The 19,346-nt window shown below is 40.8% G+C and overlaps 1 protein-coding gene and 1 long non-coding RNA gene across 2 annotated transcripts in view; one reads left to right on the top strand and one right to left on the bottom strand.

Moving 5' to 3' along the window:
- LOC146494087 (uncharacterized) overlaps nucleotides 1-19,346 on the bottom strand; it is a 98,453-nt gene that overhangs the window by 99 nt on the left and 79,008 nt on the right. The window lies entirely within an intron of this gene.
- On the top strand, nucleotides 39-19,231 carry LOC146494093 (suppressor of tumorigenicity 14 protein homolog). Its single transcript, XM_085146038.1, has 17 exons — nucleotides 39-1,682; nucleotides 2,640-2,770; nucleotides 3,784-3,854; nucleotides 5,199-5,392; nucleotides 6,169-6,204; nucleotides 6,402-6,630; nucleotides 7,231-7,367; nucleotides 9,364-9,468; nucleotides 9,779-9,883; nucleotides 10,190-10,294; nucleotides 10,920-11,024; nucleotides 11,669-11,773; nucleotides 12,469-12,588; nucleotides 12,667-12,850; nucleotides 13,712-13,983; nucleotides 16,595-16,731; nucleotides 18,865-19,231. Exons 1-17 carry the CDS (start codon nucleotides 1,598-1,600, stop codon nucleotides 19,024-19,026), a joined length of 2,283 nt encoding a protein of 760 aa, XP_085002164.1. The 5' UTR covers nucleotides 39-1,597; the 3' UTR covers nucleotides 19,027-19,231.

Below are 19,346 nucleotides of genomic sequence, written 5' to 3'. Positions count from 1 at the left end.
AACACGGATGATTGTTGTACCTGTTGTCCCTGTCTCTCTTTCTCTCTCTGCTTTGTCTCCAGGGGCCACCGTTTAGATTTATACGTTTGTTTTTACATTAGTAATAATAATGGATTGCATTCATAAAGCACTTTTCGAGATCCTCAAAGCGCTTTACAATTCCACTATTCATTCACTCTCACATTCACACACTGGTGGAAGCAGCTACAGTTGTAGCCACAGCTGCCCTGGGGCAGACTGACAGAGGCGAGGCTGCCATATCGTGCCATCGGGCCCTCTGGCCAACACCAGTAGGTGGTAGGTGAAGTGACTTGCCCAAGGACACAACGATCAAGACAGACAGAGCTGGGGATCGAACCAGCAACCTTCTGGTTACAAGATGAGCTTCCCAACCCGGAATTCCTTTTGTGCATAATTTCATATTGTTGTTGATAATAAATTAATTAAAGCAACAAAACAACCTGAAGAGCCGGTTGGGAGCCGAAAGAGCCGGCTCAATTCCCATCACTAGTTGTGTGTAATTTGCCCCAACTGTGTTCCCCATGAGTTTCCTGTTCCCTCGTCATTCCCTGTGTATTAAGGTCTTTTGTTTTCTTCTGTCCAGCGTTGCGATCTCCCTCATTCATGGCTGTGTTTCCCAGTGTGCCTCTTCATTTAGTTCACAGACATGCCCCAGTATAGTTTGGTATCACTTCCCTTGTGTCAGCAATAAAGCTGCTTTTGAGTTTACATTTCGCCTCCGTGAAGTCTGTTTGGGTCCTTTCCTGCCCACAGCTGTTCTGTGACACTGTGCTACTTATGATGTCACATAAAACTGAAATACATTTCACTTCTTTTTCATAAAAGGTGTGATACCTCCTAATAAAGAATTGTTCAGCTGAAGGTTAATCCTTTTTGCTAAGCACAATATGAATATAAATCATATTAAAGGCAGAACTAAAGTCAATAAAAAGGAGTGTGGCATATGCAGACACGTCAGAACAAAGTGCGTCGTTGTGGAGATTGCACCACCTGTGCTGTGATTTCTTCTACAGGCGTTATAAAGCACAGCACAGTGTCTCAGTCAACAAAGAACTAAATGCATCTGTGCTGGGCTGCAGTGGCTTCCTCTGCAAAGAAATGCAGACATGCAGCCCGACCCTATAGCTGTGTTAGAGATATGTGTGCATAGTCTTGAAAACCTGTTAACATTCTGTCATCATTGATGTTACACTTTACTTCATCTAAGATTTCCAGGCACTCCTCAAATATCTTTTTCTTGTTGTTGTTGTGGTCAGTGTCCCTTTAAAGGCTTCCTTTCATAGTTCATATTTGTCACAGCTTAAATGTTTTAATAGGCAAATCTTGTTTGTGTTCCTTTTAATATCCTTGCAGCACTCTGTGGCTGATCAAGTCCTTCTGTGCCGTCTTCAGTTCTGCAGTGTCTGCGTGTCATTGTCTTCCTCATAACACCATTTTTTGTATTTCAGTGGAATATTTTTTAGTCTGTAACAACTGATAAACTCTAACAGTGGTCTCCTCTCTCCCTCTCTCTCTGCCTACAGAACAGTTACAGTTACATAAACTGTAACTGTTTACGTAACTTCATCTCTGCAGGATGAAGGTGTGGATAGGAGTCACCCTGCTGATAGCAGTCGCTATTCTGCTTGTGATGAGTCAACTGCTGCCCTGGCCCTTTCACTGTAAGCTGCCTTTATACAATATAATACAACACAACTTTATTTATATAGCACATTTAAAAAACCAACAGTACACCAAAGCCCTTTACAATAGAAACAGGGAAATTAAGACATGATTAAATAAAATGCTCTTTAACAAAGTACCACATATGTCAGCATGTTGAAGGCACTAATTATACTAGAATAAAAGGGAATATAAGAACAAACTTACTAAAAACAGATAGATATAACTAAAAGATAGGTACACAGATAAAAATGGAGCCAAATATAAAATTTGTGACCCCATAACTAAAAAGTGACAGCAGTCAAGTCAGGTATCGACTTAAGACCCAGCAATTCATTTTTGTCTTCTGTGTAGGACGTGAGTCAGAGACCTCTATGTCCTTCACCATTTACACAATCTATTTCAGTCCCATCGTGCTGTCAGGAGGACATGCTGGGTTTTCTATCAATGCCACATTTGTGGGGGTTACAGAGAACATGGACTTTCTTTCCAGGATGATGGGAGAACTGTAAATAAAGGATGGCTCATTCTGTAATCAGTCTACTGCTGACGATAAGCTAATGGCAAAACAATTCCCCACTGCAGCCAGTTTGATAACACATTCATTTCTCTATTTGCTAAATAATTACAGTTCTTCAAACTATCACAAGTCATGATCGAGGCTGTGTTTTAATATTAAGTATTCTAATATTTGTGTATGTGCTGTATTATGGTCTGTGTGTTACTTTCCCACAAATATTTTGTATTAAGTTTCTGTTAATATAAAGTGAAACGTGCTGCAGTTGAAGGTTTTGGTAAAACTCGGGTAACTTTTCTGAAAAACATGCTTTCACAGCTAACTGTGACATTTTTTATCTAAGTGTTCAAAAATGAACTTTTTCACTTTTTTAGTTGAGTAAATTTTAAAAATTTCCAGGTTGTGTATAAAACATCTTAAACATTTTGTGTGTCTTTAGTACACAACAATGACACGGTGCAGAGAACTTACATCGGCTCCATGGGAATCAACAACCAGCGATTCCTGCAAGAGCATGAAGATCCCAACAGCTCAGAGTTCACTCAGCTGGCTGCTCAAGTCAGCCAACAGGTGAGACCTGACAGACTCACAGCATATATGCTTTATGACACGATGTGGACTTTATGATGATTCCAGTTTTTATCTTGTGAAGAAAGAATTATTCAGGAAACAAAGAAGGGTAGTATGAAATATACACACCTGTCATAAAAGTGAGAACGATCAGCATCACAAAGTGCTTTAATGCAGACGGTTTCCTTTTCAGTGGCTTCTTCATATTTGACCATTTTGAACAACACTGAGGAATTTCCAACTGAATTGACAGTTTTATACCCAAATGTGAGCCAGCACACGGTCACAAGTCAGAAATGAATCAAGCATAACATTCAACCACTAAAACACCAACAAAAGTAAATAACAGTAATTTAGCATCTGAATGACATAAAAAATGGAATTAAGATAAAAAAAATATAGAATTTTATTAAAGAGCCTGCTGATACCTGTGGATTACCCACGGGGGAAACATAAAAAATAATTTGGGTAATTACCGATGCTGCTAATTTGGGGCAACTGCGGCATAAACCTTAGGGTGGATGGTGGCCTAATAAATTTGTTAAGCACTATAAAAGCATTTATTGTGAGATTACAACAATCCTAAAGTTCTATTCTCATACAGTTTCATAAATTGGCCTGTAAAATCAACTCTGAATCAACTCTAAATCTCTGTTGTGACATTTGGGTCAGAATTTGGTGTAAACAACAGGAAACCATGGCTCCATCTTGCCTTCTGTCAACACTTCAGGCTGCTGGTGCTATAATGATGTGGGGGATATTTTCTTGATACACCTTGGACCACTTCGTACCAACTGGACATCATTTAAACACCACAGCCTGTCTGAGGATTGTTACATAAAGATAACGCGCCATGCCATCCTGTCGATTTGGATCAAAATGACTTGCTATGAATCTGTATTGTAATCTTGATGTTATCACAAACCTGTGGCTTCCTCTGTTGTGTGTTTCTGTCTTTGTTGAGGCAATTAAAGGAAGTCGCTGCAATGATGTGTGACTTTTTTCTCTTTCAGCTCAAACTGATTTACTCCAAAAACTCAGTGCTGGCCAAATACTTCAACCGCAACTCCGTCCAGGCCTTCAGGTACTGTGAAACAGAAACTGTCAGTGGCCATGGTGCCATGCTGACTGCTAAGTGTTGAGTGTTTGTCATTTGTTCACTGTGATCAGCTTATCTAGTTAAAGATGTTAAGGTGCTGAATCAACTGTCAGTTCTTGAAGTTAATGTTTTCTAAGATGGATTAGAGTCAGTGCAACTCTGACATGGATCAAGATGTAATGGTCATGACTGCGCTTCCAGAACAGCTGGTCTGTTGCTTGCTCCTGATATCCAGTAGTTCGTTCTGACCAAAAGGTCAAAGGAAGGACAATCACTGCTGTGTGCCCGGGGCTCAGTAATGCTCAGAGGCATGTGTAGATACATTATACACAAAAGTATTGAGACATCAATACATTACAGCTACAGGAGTGCCTTGGTCATGGAAACCTATGCCATGTAGCCCCACCCAGTTTCTGTGCTGGTTATACATGCAAAAGTTTATGAATCTGCAGAGGATTTGATCTTCTTCCTCCTAGAGTTATTCCCACTCTGCCGGATCCGCTTTTCTGCAAAGCCGCCTCCATTCAGCACGATCAAGGGCATCGTTCAGGCTGGCACCTATCTTTTTCAGGTCATCTTTGATTCTGTCCATCCATTAGTCTGCCCCTTTATCGCCGGCCTTGGGGGCTGAGTCGCAGTGCTGTTCTTGCCACTGAGTTTGTATTACTTCTGACCACGTGCCCATACCATCGCAGTCGCGCTCCTTGCATCTTCTCTGTGATCGGCGTGATGCCCAGCCGCTTTCGGATGCTGATGTTCATGATGTGGTCCCATCGTGTCAGGCCCAGGCACCATCGCAGCAACCGCATTTCCATTGTGGGAAGGGCCTGTTCGTGCGTTGTGGTTGCTGGCCAACATTCGGACCCGTAAAGGGCCACAGGGCGCACTACACTCTTGTAGATCTTTCACTTGAGGTGGTCGGGGATTCGTCGGTCACACAGAACACCAGTGACTTAGCGCCACTTCATCCAGGCCGCATTAATCCTGGCTTGTACTTCTGGCAGGATGTTGCCATCGTTGCTGATCATTGATTCGAGGTACTTGAAGTGAGACACCTTCGCCAGGTCTTTTCCATCGACGCTGATGTTCCGGTCGTTTTGGGGCCGGCTTTTAAGTCCTCAGTCTTGTTGGTGTTCAACCTCAGCCCGTCACTCAGGTGTGTCTTCCATTGCTGCGTTTGGCATTTCAGCTCCTGCACTTCTGCAGAGTATTTGATGATTGGTTTTAATATGGTGGATTGGTTTGTACCTAAAATACGGAACTCTCTTGTTCAGTGGGGCACTTTAAAAATAAAGTCTGTATAAATCCTCTCTGCGTCTTGTGGAGCAGTGAGGGTGACAGCGGGGACAACAGCATTATGGTGTATTATGAGTCGGAGTTTGATGTCCCCATCCCTCAGCAAACCACTGTGGATGAAGCCATTGAATCTCTGGAGCCTCCAGCAGAAAGTGAATGGGGCCAACAGGGACAAGGACTGCTGAAACCCAGTGACACCCTGAACATCAGCAGCATCATCTCACAAGGTTTGACATAACAAGGTTATGTCTTTAAGACATTTGTGCAGTTTAACTAATTGGTGTGTGTTATCTGGCTTCATGGACAGATAGAGCTGGGTGTCATCTGCATAGCAGTGTAAATGTATGCTATGTCTTCTAATGATGCTGCCTAAGGGAAGCATGTATAATGTAAACAGAATTGGTCCTAGCACGGAACCCTGTGGAACTCCATAATTAACCTCAGTGTGTGAAGAGGACTCTCCATTTACATGCACAAATTGGAGTCTATTAGATAGATATGATACAAACCACTGTAGCACAGTACCTTCAATACTTACAGCATGCTCTAATCACGGTAATAAAATTTTATGGTTAACAGTATCGAACGCTGCACTGAGGTCTAGCACAACCACACAGATGAGTCCACTGTCAGAGGCCATAAGAAAATCACTTGTAACCTTCACTAAAGCTGTTTCTGTGCTGTGACGAACTCTGAAACCTGAAACTTTTCATTAACATTAATTAATGGTAGGACTTCCCTGAGCAGTCTTGTAGGATGGTTTGGATGAAGTAATTGCTGAAGTTAACTCAGAAAGATCAATTGAATAAAAAGACTCTAAATAAATACCAATGGTTGTGAAATTAGCTGTAGATAATGTTACATCTGTAAAACTGTTACAAGTTATTTATTTTTTGAAATGGCCACTATTTTAACAGGAGGAGAGAAGAAGCAGAAAGGTGTTTAAGACTGCAAAGTTTATTATCTATGTGATTTACTAATACATTTATCTTTGTGTTTACAGCTATAGATCCACGGTTGACCAGGTCCACATTAGCTAGTGAGTACTGGGTTTTCTTCAAGCATTTCTAAATGTAAAGCTTAAATTTTGTTAAAATAAATTTCAAACAGATTTAAGTTGCCTCAAAATGTAAAAGAGTCTATTTATTTAGTTGAATATGTTACAAAGCATAAGACCTTCATATCCTGTTGCACAGTAACAATGATGCAATGTTACTTTTGTTAACATATTTTTAGAGAGGAAGTTCTTCAACATCCATGTCAGGAATCGTGGAATTGTGCATTCTCCGGGGTTTCCAGACTATCCTTATCCTCCAAATGCCAACTTGCAGTGGAGGCTTCGGGCGGAACCCGGCCACCGAGTTCGGCTCGACTTTCACAGTCTGATCTTGGAGGACGACTGTCAGCACGACTTCATCAAAGCCTATGATTCGCTGGCTCCCATAGAGAAACGTGCTCTGACAGAGTGAGACAAATGATTCCTCTCCCAGAATTTAAACTGTCAGTTATCTCAAAGTTTCTGTTTGTTGCCTGAGTAGACTGAATGTTTGGGTTTTTAGGTAAGAAAAAAAAAGACATTTAAAGATTTATGTATGTCCATCTTAACTGAAGGTCTTGCGTTTGGTGACCTCTGTGTGTTTGACGTTTCACCTTATTATAGGGATGCACAGATGTACCATGCAGGCCAGATGCATGAAACATGGATGAACACATTTTTTTTATTGATGGAATTGTAACATTCACAATGACGTAGATGTGTTTTGAAATTAAATGCAAACTTCTTTAATTCCTATTTAACTTACATAAAAAGACAATTAAAAAAAACATAACAAAACCTTGTCTAAACTATACGGCATAGCTGTGCATTTTTAAAACACCAGTCTTTTACGAAAAATTCCAGTGTATGTTCAAGAAGAGGAATTTTGTTCACACACATCCTTTATGCATCCAGCCACAGGACTGTGGTATCCCTGTTGTGTGTTATCAGAAATAAAACAGGCTTTTCAGGCTTCTGTAAAGTTCCTTTTTAAAGGTTAACCTTTCTGTCTCTGTATTCTTTTCTCAGACTGTGTGGGAATCCTCAAAAGTTATTATCCTTCTTCTCTTCTGGAAACGTCATGTTACTGACGCTGGTCACAAATGAGAAGGAAAACTTCCCTGGTTTTGAAGCAAGCTACTCCCAGATTCCTTTGGCTAAACAAAGTAAATTAAGATACAATTTTTTTGTGTTATTTTGTTTGTTTTCTTTTTAAAAACAAATATTTTCACTGGGATTATGTGAGGAAAATGCACATGTCACATATCGGTGAAATGTGAAAAGCATTGTCAGTAATTTTATTTTTCAATTCAATTCAATTTTATTTATATAGCGCCAAATCACAACAAAAGTCGCCTCAAAGCGCTTCATAGATACAACCCCAGAGAAAACCCCAACAATCATATGACCCCCTTTGAGCAGCACTTTGGCGACAGTGGGAAGGAAAAACTCCCTTTTAACAGGAAGAAACCTCCAGCAGAACCAGGCTCAGGAAGGGGCGGGGCCATCTGCTGTGATTGGTTGGGGTGAGAGAAGGAAGACAGGGTAAAGACATGCTGTGGAAGAGAGACAGAGGTTAATAACAAGTGTGATTCAGCAGAGAGGTCTGTTAACACATAGTGAGTGAGAAAGGTGACTGGAAAGGAAAAACTCAATGCATCATGGGAATCCCCCGGCAGCCTACGTCTATTGCAGCAACTAAGGGAGGATTCAGGGTCACCTGGTCCAGCCCTAACTATATGCTTTAGCAAAAACGAAAGTTTGAAGCCTAATCTTGAAAGTAGAGATAGTGTCTGTCTCCTGAATCCAAACTGGAAGCTGGTTCCACAGAAGAGGGGCCTGAAAACTGAAGGCTCTCCCTCCCATTCTACTTTTAAATACTCTAGGAACAACAAGTAGGCCTGCAGAGCGAGAGCGAAGTGCTCTAATAGGGTGATATGGTACTACAAGGTCATTAAGATAAGATGGGGCCTGATTATTTAAGACCTTGTATGTGAGGAGCAGGATTTTGAATTCTGGATTTAACAGGAAGCCAATGAAGGGAAGCCAAAACAGAAGAAATCTGCTCTCTCTTTCTAGTCCTTGTCAGGACTCTTGCTGCAGCATTTTGGATTAGCTGAAGGCTTTTCAGGGAGTTTTTAGGACATCCTGATAATAATGAATTACAGTCGTCCAGCCTGGAAGTAACAAATGCATGAACTAGTTTTTCAGCGTCACTCTGAGACAGGATATTTATAATTTTAGAGATGTTGCGCAAATGGAAGAACGCAGTCTTACATATTTGTTTAATATGTGCGTTGAAGGACATGTCCTGGTCAAAAATGACTCCAAGGGTCCTCACAGTGTTACTGGAGGCCAAGGTAATGCCATCCAGAGTAAGAATCTGCTTAGATACCATATTTCTAAGCTTTTCAGCGCCGAGTACAATAACCTCAGTTTGTTCTGAATTAAGAAGCAGAAAGCTAGTGGCCATCCAGGTCTTTATGTCTTTAAGACATTCCTGCAGTTTAACTCATTGGTGTGTGTTATCTGGCTTCATAGACAGATAGAGCTGGGTGTCATCTGCATAGCAGTGAAACTGTATGCTATGTCTTCTAATGATGCTGCCTAAGGGAAGCATGTATAATGTAAACAGAATTGGTCCTAGCACGGAACCCTGTGGAACTCCATAATTAACCTCAGTGTGTGAAGAGGACTCTCCATTTACATGCACAAACTGGAGTCTATTAGATAGATATGATACAAACCACTGCAGCGCAGTACCTGTAATACTTACAGCATGTTCTAATCGCTCTAATAGGATATTATGGTCAACAGTATCGAATGCTGCACTAAGGTCAAGAAGGACAAGCACAGAGATGAGTCCACTGTCAGAGGCCATAAGAGGATGATTTGTAACCTTCTTGCATTTGTACAATATCTCTACAGTTAAATGTCCAGTCTGCTCACCTTGTGCTGTAATGCTATATAATGATCCTCCACAAAATCACCAAGCAAAGCAACTCCTCTTAGGTGTCAACCAGCATTTCATTGCGGACTTCAACCCAACTGATTGCTAAGATATTTTTTTCTTTTAAAAAAAATGTTTGACTGAAGGACTGCAGCAATTTCTAAAGTAGGTAGAAACCAGGTAGATGAGCCGATTTGTTTTTGTCTTATCAGCTTGTCCAGGAAGATTCCAGTGCAACAATAACAAGTGCATCAGCAAGAGTTTTCAATGTGATGGTTGGGACAATTGTGGGGACAACAGTGATGAGATCAACTGCAGTGAGTCCATCAAGCATCTCTTTATCCATGTTTTATAAGAATTAAAGAAGGTTTAGCACCAAATGCAGATTTGTTTTTACTGAGATAAATATGCATCTACGGTCACCATCAAACAACACCAGCAGTTGGTAGAGTGAAGGGGTGAAGTGTCTTTCCCAAGGACACAATAACCAGGACAGAGAGCCCGGGGATCGAACCGGAGACTTTCCGGTTACAGATGTGCTTCCCAACCCCCTGAGCCATTGTCGGCTATGACGGATTTTTTGAACCTGATAAACAGATAAACTGTTTTCTTTGTTTGTCTTTTCAGCTTGTACAGGAATGTTCCAGTGCAACAACAACAAGTGCGTCAGCAATACTTCTCAGTGTGACGGCTGGGACGATTGTGGTGACAACAGTGATGAAATCAACTGCAGTGAGTCCATCAAACATCTCTGTTTGTGAAGTTTAAACCCCACCTCACCCCACATACATAGCAAAGACATGACATGGGAAGACAGGTTGGAGACAGGTGGTAATTTGGAAAAAACAATGAAATGTACAAAACAATGGGCAAGTGGAGGGAAAAAAGAGACCTACTCATACTGGGCTCCTTATGGGAGGTCACTGATGAATACTTCAACCCAAATGATCATAAGATAATTTTAAAAAATGATTACTTATAAGACTAACACATTTTCTGAACCAGGTAGATGAACTGATTTTGTTTTTGTCTTATCAGCTTGTCCTGGAAAATTCCAGTGCAACAATAACAGGTGCATCAGCAAGAGTTTTCAATGTGATGGTTGGGACGATTGTGGGGACAACAGTGATGAGATCAACTGCAGTGAGTTAATCAAACATCTCTTTGTCTAACATCTTATAAGAATTAAAGAAGGTTTAGCACCAAATGCAGATTTGTTTTTACTGAGATAAATATGCATCTACGGTCACCATCAAACGCAACAAACAACATAATGACTACTAAGTTTAACCACTAAGTTTGACTTGTTCTACGTGTCAACCAGGGTTTCACTGATGAGCACTGACTTCAACCCAAATGATCAATAAGATGATTTTTTTTCTTTTTAAAATGGATGTTTACATGAAACGGTAATAATAATAACGGATTGCATTTATATAGCGTTTTTCAAGGCACTCAAAACACTTTACAATTCCACTATTCATTCACACGCTGGTGGAGGCTACAGTTGTAGCCACAGCTGCCCTGGGGCAGACTGACAGAAGCGAGGCTGCCATATTGCGCCATCGGCCCCTCTGGCCAACACCAGTAGTTGGTAGAGTGAAGGGGTGAAGTGTCTTGCCCAAGGACACAATGACCAGGACAGAGAGCCCGGGGCTCGAACCGGAGACTTTCCGGTTACAGATGTGCTTCCCAACCCCCTGAGCCATGGTCAGCCATGACAGATTTTCTGAACCTGATAAACTGTTTTTTTTGTTTGTCTTTTCAGCTTGTACAGGAATGTTCCAGTGCAACAACAACAAGTGCGTCAGCAATACTTCTCAGTGTGACGGCTGGGACGATTGTGGTGACAACAGCGATGAAATCAACTGCAGTGAGTCCATCAAACATCTCTTTATCCATGTTTTTTAAGAATTAAAGAAGGTTTAGCACCAAATGCAGATTTGTTTTTACTGAGATAAATATGCATCTACGGTCACCATCAAATGCAACAAACAACATAATGACTACTAAGTTTAACTAAGTTTGACTTGTTCTGCGTGTCAACCAGGGTTTCACTGATGAGTACTGACTTCAACCCAAATGATCAATAAGATGATTTTTTTTTCTTTTAAAATGAATGTTTACATGAAACGGTAATAATAATAACGGAGTGCATTTATATAGCGCTTTTCAAGGCACTCAAAGCGCTTTACCATTCCACTATTCATTCACTCTCATGTTCACACACTGGTGGAGGCAGCTACAGTTGTAGCCACAGCTGCCCTGGGACAGACTGACAGAAGTGAGGCTGCCATATCGCGCCATCGGCCCCTCTGGCCAACACCAGTAGGTGGTAGAGTGAAGGGGTGAAGTGTCTTGCCCAAGGACACAATGACCAGGACAGAGAGCCCGGGGCTCGAACCGGCGACTTTCCAGTTACAGATGTGCTTCCTAACCCCCTGAGCCATGGTCAGCCATGATGGATTTTCTGAACCAGATAAATAGATAAACTGTTTTTTTTGTTTGTCTTTTCAGCTTGTACAGGAATGTTCCAGTGCAACAACAACAAGTGCGTCAGCAATACTTCTCAGTGTGATGTTTGGGACGATTGTGGTGACAACAGCGATGAAATCAACTGCAGTGAGTCCATCAAACATCTCTTTGTTTAACGTTTAAAAAGAGTTAAAGTTAGCCCCTAATATTTAGTGCAAGAAATGACTGGTTTCACTTTAACTTCCACATGTGTGCAATGCGGGGACTCCAGCAACACTTAAAGGGAAGAGGAACAACTTTATTGACTGTCCAACACGTTTTGGCTTCTGGCCTTCATCAGGGTCAAAGTAACACATAGTAGAAGTTTGCTTAAATAAAAGGCAGGAAACAGAAAAATTAACCAATCATATCTTCATAGATAAACCAGTTGACATATAACAGGTTGGTATTGGTTAATTGGTTAAGTCATGCCCAAGTAAATACTAGACTAGATCATTAGTGATGAAGACGGGGGGGAGGAGACATAATCTCCACCTGTCTTAAAAGCCGAAACGCGTCGGTCAGTCAATAAAGTTGTTCCTCTTCCCTTTAAGTGTTGCCATGAGTCCCATTAATTAAAATTAAATAATTTTAAATAAATAACACCAGAGCAGTGGTTGGGAAACACTGGCCTGATGAATGTGAAGAATGACAAAACTTTAAGCTAATATAAATGATTTGGAGATACTAAAAATTAAGATTAGATTTCGTGACAAAAACATTTTAATTGATATTTTGACCTAAAAGATTCCTTTGTATTATTTTCTTAGAGACTGATGTCATGTGTGTCTCCTTTCATTTAGCTTCAGTGGTGTGCTCAGCGTTCACCTTCCACTGCAGTAATGGACTCTGCATCAGTAAACTGAACCCAGAGTGTGATGGAGAGCAGGACTGTGAGGACGGCTCTGACGAGGCTAACTGTGGTACGTTTACCACACACTCACCCACAGATGGTTGCAGTGTGACTTTTCTAGTGTATTAAGATCTGTGTTTGCTTTCAGATTGCGGTACGAGTTTGTACAGTAGCACTCGTATCGTGGGGGGTCGGGGAGCTAATGTGGGTGAGTGGCCCTGGCAGGTGAGCCTCCACTTCGAGGGGCTAGGGCACATGTGTGGAGCCTCTGTGCTGAGTGACCGCTGGCTGCTGACTGCTGCCCACTGCGTCCGAGACACTACAGTTTACAAGTAGGAGCTCTATTTTAAGTGATAAATATTGCTGCAAATGTTGTAAAGTGTAAGGATTTGAGCAAATTTGTCAAGGGCCAAATAGTGATGGCTAGGTGACTGCGTCAGAGCATCTCCAAAACTGTGGCGGGCGTGGTTTGTAGATGCCACGCAGGCGCGTCCATTGCACCTGCAGCAGGAAACTCGCCACATACCTATAATGGTCCAAGGAAGGAACAGTGGGGGATTAACGATCTAGCATCTGTGGGATGTGCTGGACATAAATGCCCCACTTTGAAAAAACTTAAGTACTGACAAGGACTAGAAAAGAGAGATCATGTTTCTCACTCATTGGAACCTTGTTAAATCCAGAATTAAATTTAAAATCTTTCTCATTACATAAAAGACCTTGAATAATGAGACCCCATCTAATGCCCATAGTATCATATCACTGATACAGAGCACTTCGTTCACAGACTCTGACGCGTTTTTCCTAGAGTATTTAAAAGTGGCCCCGCCCCTCCCCGAGCCTGTTTCTGCCTGACGTTTCTTCCTATTAAAATGGAGTTTTTCCTTACCGTGATTATTATAGGGTCTTTACCTCACAACGTGGTGCTCTGAAGCTACTGTTGTTGTGGTTTGGTGCTATATAAATAAAACAGTTGAATTTTAGAAAGTAGAGACATCAACAAAATTACAAGAGAATTTAAATCAAACAAATGTGACTTCAGGCAAAAGATAGTTTACTGTGTCATTATTAAATGTCTTTTCTCAGCATTAATCCTTGTTTAATATGTTTGAACCATCTTCATTTGAAATGTAATTACATTACAATTGCAATTAAAGCAGTTGTTTACAGCCCTGACTGTTTTCATGGTGCAGGCTGTCTCAGGCTCACAAATGGGAGGCTTTCCTGGGATTGCAAGTGCAGAACCAGACCAATGAGTGGACAGTAAAGAGGGGTGTGAAGCAGATCATCGCTCACAGGTACTACAACAGATACACTGAAGACAGTGACATTGCGCTGATGGAGCTGGACACCAGAGTCAACCTAACCCAGCACATCAGACCCATCTGCCTGCCTTCCTCCACCTACTACTTCCCATCAGGCCAAGAGGCTTGGATCACTGGCTGGGGGAATACCCTGCAGGGAGGTGAGATGATAATAAAGAAGTACTGAAACACTGTGTCAAAGTTAATATCTTTCTACACTGGAAGGTGATGACAATGTAACACAGTAAGGGGAATTACTGAATAGATTATATTAATGGGCCAATATGTCCAACTATAGGAGCACAGGGGTGTGACTGAAAAGAACCAGCTGCCTTTAGCGAACCATAAGTTTTGACAACCACAGGGATAAGGCACTTTACACAAGTGTGGAAAAAATCTAATCAAAATAAAAGTCACATCAAGGTGCTTTATATTGTAAGATAGACCCTACATACAGAGAAAAAAGCCCAACAATCATATGACCCCCTATGAGCAAGCACTTTGGCGACAGTGGGAAGGAAAAACTCCCTTTTAACAGGAAGAAACCTCCGACAGAACCAGGCTCAGGGAGGGGCGGGGCCCTCTGCTGTGATTGGTTGGGGTGAGAGAAGGAAGACAGGATAAAGACATGCTGTGGAAGAGAGACAGAGATTAATAACAAGTATGATTCAATGCAGAGAGGTCTGTTAACACACAGTGACTGAAGAAGAAAAACTCAATGCATCATGGGAATCCCCCGGCAGCCTACGTCTATTGCAGCATAACTAAGGGAGGATTCAGGGTCACCTGGTCCAGCCCTAACTATATGCTTTAGCAAAAAGGAAAGTTTGAAGCCTAATCTTGAAAGTAGAGCTAGTGTCTGTCTCCTGAATCCAAACTGGAAGCTGGTTCCACAGAAGAGGGGCCTGAAAACTGAAGGCTCTGCCTCCCATTCTACTTTTAAATACTCTAGGAACAACAAGTAGGCCTGCAGAGCGAGAGCGAAGTGCTCTAATAGGGTGATATGGTACTACAAGGTCATTAAGATAACATGGGACCTTTAAGACCTTGTATGTGAGGAGCAGGATTTTGAATTCTGGATTTAACAGGAAGCCAAAACAGGAGAAATCTGCTCTCTCTTTCTAGTCCCTGTCAGGACTCTTGCTGCAGCATTTTGGATTAACTGAAGGCTTTTCAGTGAGTTTTTTGGACATCCTGATAATAATGAATTGCAGTCGTCCAGCCTGGAAGTAATAAATGCATGAACTAGTTTTTCAGCGTCACTCTGAGACAGGATATTTCTAACTTTAGAGATGTTGCACAAATGGAAGAACGCAGTCTTACATATTTGTTTAATATGTGCGTTGAAGGACATGTCCTGGTCAAAAATGACTCCAAGGTTCCTCACAGTGTTACTGGAGGCCAAGGTAATGCCATCCAGAGTAAGAATCTGGTTAGATACCATATTTCTAAGCTTTTCAGGGCCGAGTACAATGACCTCAGTTTTATCTGAGTTAAGAAGCAGAAAGTTAGTGGCCATCCAGGTCTTTATGTCTTTAAGACATTCCTGCAGTTTAACTCATTGGTGTGTGTTATCTGGCTTCATGGACAGATAGAGCTGGGTGTCATCTGCATAGCAGTGTAAATGTATGCTATGTCTTCTAATGATGCTGCCTAAGGGAAGCATGTATAATGTAAACAGAATTGGTCCTAGCACCGAACCCTGTGGAACTCCATAATTAACCTCAGTGTGTGAAGAGGACTCTCCATTTACATGCACAAACTGGAGTCTATTAGATAGATATGATACCACTGCATTAACCACTGCAGCACAGTACCTGTAATACCTACAGCATGCTCTAATCACAGTAATAAAATTTTATGGTTAACAGTATTGAACGCTGCACTGAGGTCTAGCAGGACAAGCACAGAGATGAGTCCACTGTCAGAGGCCATAAGAAGATCATTTGTAACCTTCACTAAAGAAAGAAATATAAAAAATAAATAAAGGTAAAAGGACATAAAACTACTAATATAAAGACTTGGCCAAGTCTTAGTTCTCAATGTTGGGTACACCCTGGTAACCTGAATCCTAAACTGTTATAGAAAACAGATTTCTCAAATTCAGTGTCAATTCAAAGGAAGATCTCACACACCTTTCAAATGTGGAGAACATTTTACACTGCAGCTTATTATTGACAGTCCCAAATAAAACACCAAGGGGAATAGTCCAAAAATTGGAACTGAGAAAATGTCAGTCAGTGGTCTTATGTATAACCAACTGTGTGTGAAAGGGTGGGTGATACAGGCCTACAATACCACAAGGTGCAGCAGATCATCAAGTGGAAAACGAGGGAAAATCAGTCAAGCATGGGAAGGCTTGTCATCTATCACTTGAATCCACCTCAGGAGCAATCCAGCATGCTAAAAAAAACTTGACCTAGCAACAGACAGGGTCAGAAGAGTAATTATTCTAGCTATAATCCACAACTTGAGCTTGTGTTGACATCATATTTGTTTTACAGCTGCCTATAAATGTGTTTGCCTGTATTTCTCACTCAAAAGTGTGTACCACTGGAAGCAAGGTTTTCATGACTGAAGTAAAGAATAGAGGGTGACCAAATGAGTTCAAGGTTTTAGCAACATGTTAGGAGCTACGATTGATTATAAACCCCACTTTGAAATTAGGATTTATGTGCTGCCTTTAAAACATCATAAACAGGATCAAACAGTATTGAATCGCTTTGTCATTCATCAACAAGCTTTATAGAACATGACTTTGTTGTCTGTCAGGTGCCGCGACGGCCATCCTCCAGAAGGCGGAAGTTAAGATCATCAACAGCTGGCTGTGTAATGTTCTACTGAATTACAGGGTCACGGGTAACATGCTGTGTGCTGGAGTCCTTTCAGGAGGCGTGGACACCTGTAAGGTACAGATAATTCACACACGCTTGTAATAGTGAGAGGAAAGGTGAAGTACTTTGCTGCTGTTTTGGTTTTTACAGCTGCATTTGTTTGATGAATTTACTAAACAAGGGTGCTTAGTTCACAGAGGAACCTATAGACTGTATATAAAAGATGCATACAGCCACTTCACTGCCACCTATTGGTTTGTGAGCTACTCATCAGCCTCAGTGTTAGCTTCATAGCTCTCAAATATGTGATTTTCTGGAGCCAAAAGTGACCATGTTTGGAAGAGTGTATGAAGTGCATGAAGAGAGTAGGTGCTAGCTTGGTTAGCAAGCTAAGTCCATAAGGCTCCACATAGCTACATGCTAGTTAGTGCTAAACAGGTTAAAAATAATATAGCAGGAGTAAAATGTATTGGGAGTGTGGTACCACACAGCTATATGATCACAGATGAGTCCATTTGATGAAGTAGAGCCTAGTGAAGCTGCCTGTGCTGTTAAGGGGGCCATGCCTAAAACTTTAAACCTTAACAAAAATCCACTGGGTGAGTTATGCAGCTCACAATAACTTCTGATTATTTTTAAGATCAGTCTGCAAAGGTAATTACTAATAAATGGTATAAAGGTTTTCGGCACCAGACGTTGCAACTTAAGGGAAACTTACACAGAAGCAACCAATTTATGTATATAAAACATAATAAATGAATTTAGCTTTATTGGCAACTATTGTTATTTATTTATTTAATTTTACATAACAGAAGTTTTTTGTTTTTTAATTGTGATGCAGTTTACATCAGCAGTAGCTTATTATAGACACTACCAGCTGCAGTATATATATATATATATATATATATATATATATATAATAAGTATAATACTGTTCTGCTCGCAGTTTTAATCATCTGGAGAAAAACAGGTAACAGACCAGATGTGTTCACTGTTAAACGATAGCTATGCTTTCTTGAATCCTTTCTTCATGTGAGCTTCTGTGTCACAGTATCAGGGACATGACATGTATAAAGGGAATAAACTGATTAAACAGTGACCTCTAGTGTTTCTTATTCATATTACATCACATAGTCCTGGCACATTTTACAACAGATACAACTGGTTTGTTTTCAGTACAGTGGTCCCTCACCATAACGCGGTTCACCTTACGTGGCCTCGCTGTTTCCCTGATTTTTTTTTCTGTGTCCTGATTGGCTGTAGGCCACTGTCAATCAATCTCGTGCTGTGTCTCCTGTACAGTACAGAATGCGTTCAGCTGGTCAAATATACATAAATCTTCAATCGCTAGCAGTGTGACTCTGAAGTGCTGTACTGTAAGTTTTCTACCCAACAAACACAACAATGTCGACAAAACGCTTTGCACCGTCAAAGGCACCTGTAGTAGCACCCAGCTAAACATTGCACAAAAAGTTGGACTTCTGGACATGCTAAAGGAAGGTAGAAGCATATTTTTCGGACCATAAGGCGCACCGGATTATAAGGCACATTAAGCGAAACAAAACAGTCAGATAAGTCAAACTCTACTCAACTCATTCTTCTTGCCTCCTTCACTTCCGTACCATTGATTCATTAATGTTGAATTCTCTCGCAGCTGCTCTATTCCCATGTTCTGCACCTGAAAACAGCGTTTGATCTTTGGTTTCATTCTATAATACTGGACTTATGTTTCTACCAAGGTTTGAACTTTGAGAGAAAAGTGTGAAAATGTTTATACCTGTCTGAGAAAAGTGTATAAAGTGTGTAGTGACGGGTTTTACAGCCTTAAAACATCTGTAATAACTGTAAAAAATAAAGCTGACTACTTTGCGCAATGATAAACGAGGGACCACTGTACTTCATTTTGATGTAAAAGTCACGTGCTCATGGGAGATCATCTGATTATTGGATTGAATAATGTAATATTATAATAATGTAGGATCTGTTGAATAATACAGTATTAAGTGCATTGTGGTGACTGTTGCTTCAGCACTGATTAAATACAATAGCATTATGTATAAACACATTGACAATATCAAAAAACAGAATATTATGAATACAGTGGATTTCAAAATTGGTTGTAATATGTTGCTTCTTGGGACTCAGCTCAATCGCAGATATTTCACAGCAGGTCAGCCTAGTTGATTGTCATGTTCTGCTCTCTCTCAGGGTGACTCCGGTGGGCCTCTGTCTGTCGCCAACTCCCGCGGGCGTTTTTTCCTGGCAGGTGTGACGAGCTGGGGCAAAGGCTGCGCTCGCATATACGCACCCGGCGTCTACACTCGGGTTACCAAATACCGCAGCTGGATAAAACAGAAGACTGGAGTGTAGAAGCGTATGGATTACACACATTCCTCCTGGAAATGGAACCAGATGTTGATATAAATAACACAATCATTAAAATCACAGTTAAAAAAAATTCTTCTCCGAATTACTTTTATTAATGGTTGCTTTGGGGTTATTACATCAGTATATTAATACGATTTAGTCCCTTTTATAATTGGCTGAATAAATAACCCAACAATATGTTTTACATTTATTGATCAAATAAATGAATTTAGCTTTAACAGCAACTATTTTTTGATTTATTTAATTTTAAATGTCAGATTTTCTTTTTGGTTTTGAATCAAATCGATTTTTTTTATTGTGAT

This window comes from Neolamprologus multifasciatus, chromosome 20 (assembly GCF_963576455.1).
Source record: "Neolamprologus multifasciatus chromosome 20, fNeoMul1.2, whole genome shotgun sequence".
Taxonomy (NCBI): Eukaryota; Metazoa; Chordata; class Actinopteri; order Cichliformes; family Cichlidae; genus Neolamprologus; species Neolamprologus multifasciatus.
The sequence above is the reverse complement of the archived record's forward strand: the minus strand, read 5'-3'. Positions and strand labels throughout refer to the sequence as shown.

Bases quoted from the DNA above. Each gene is read 5' to 3' on its own strand.
- LOC146494093 (XM_085146038.1), top strand. From the start codon at position 1,598: ATGAAGGTGTGGATAGGAGTCACCCTGCTGATAGCAGTCGCTATTCTG. The intron at 10,295-10,919 runs GTGAGTTAATCA...TTGTCTTTTCAG, and splicing joins CAGTGATGAGATCAACTGCA to CTTGTACAGGAATGTTCCAG. The intron at 12,589-12,666 runs GTACGTTTACCA...GTTTGCTTTCAG, and splicing joins CTCTGACGAGGCTAACTGTG to ATTGCGGTACGAGTTTGTAC.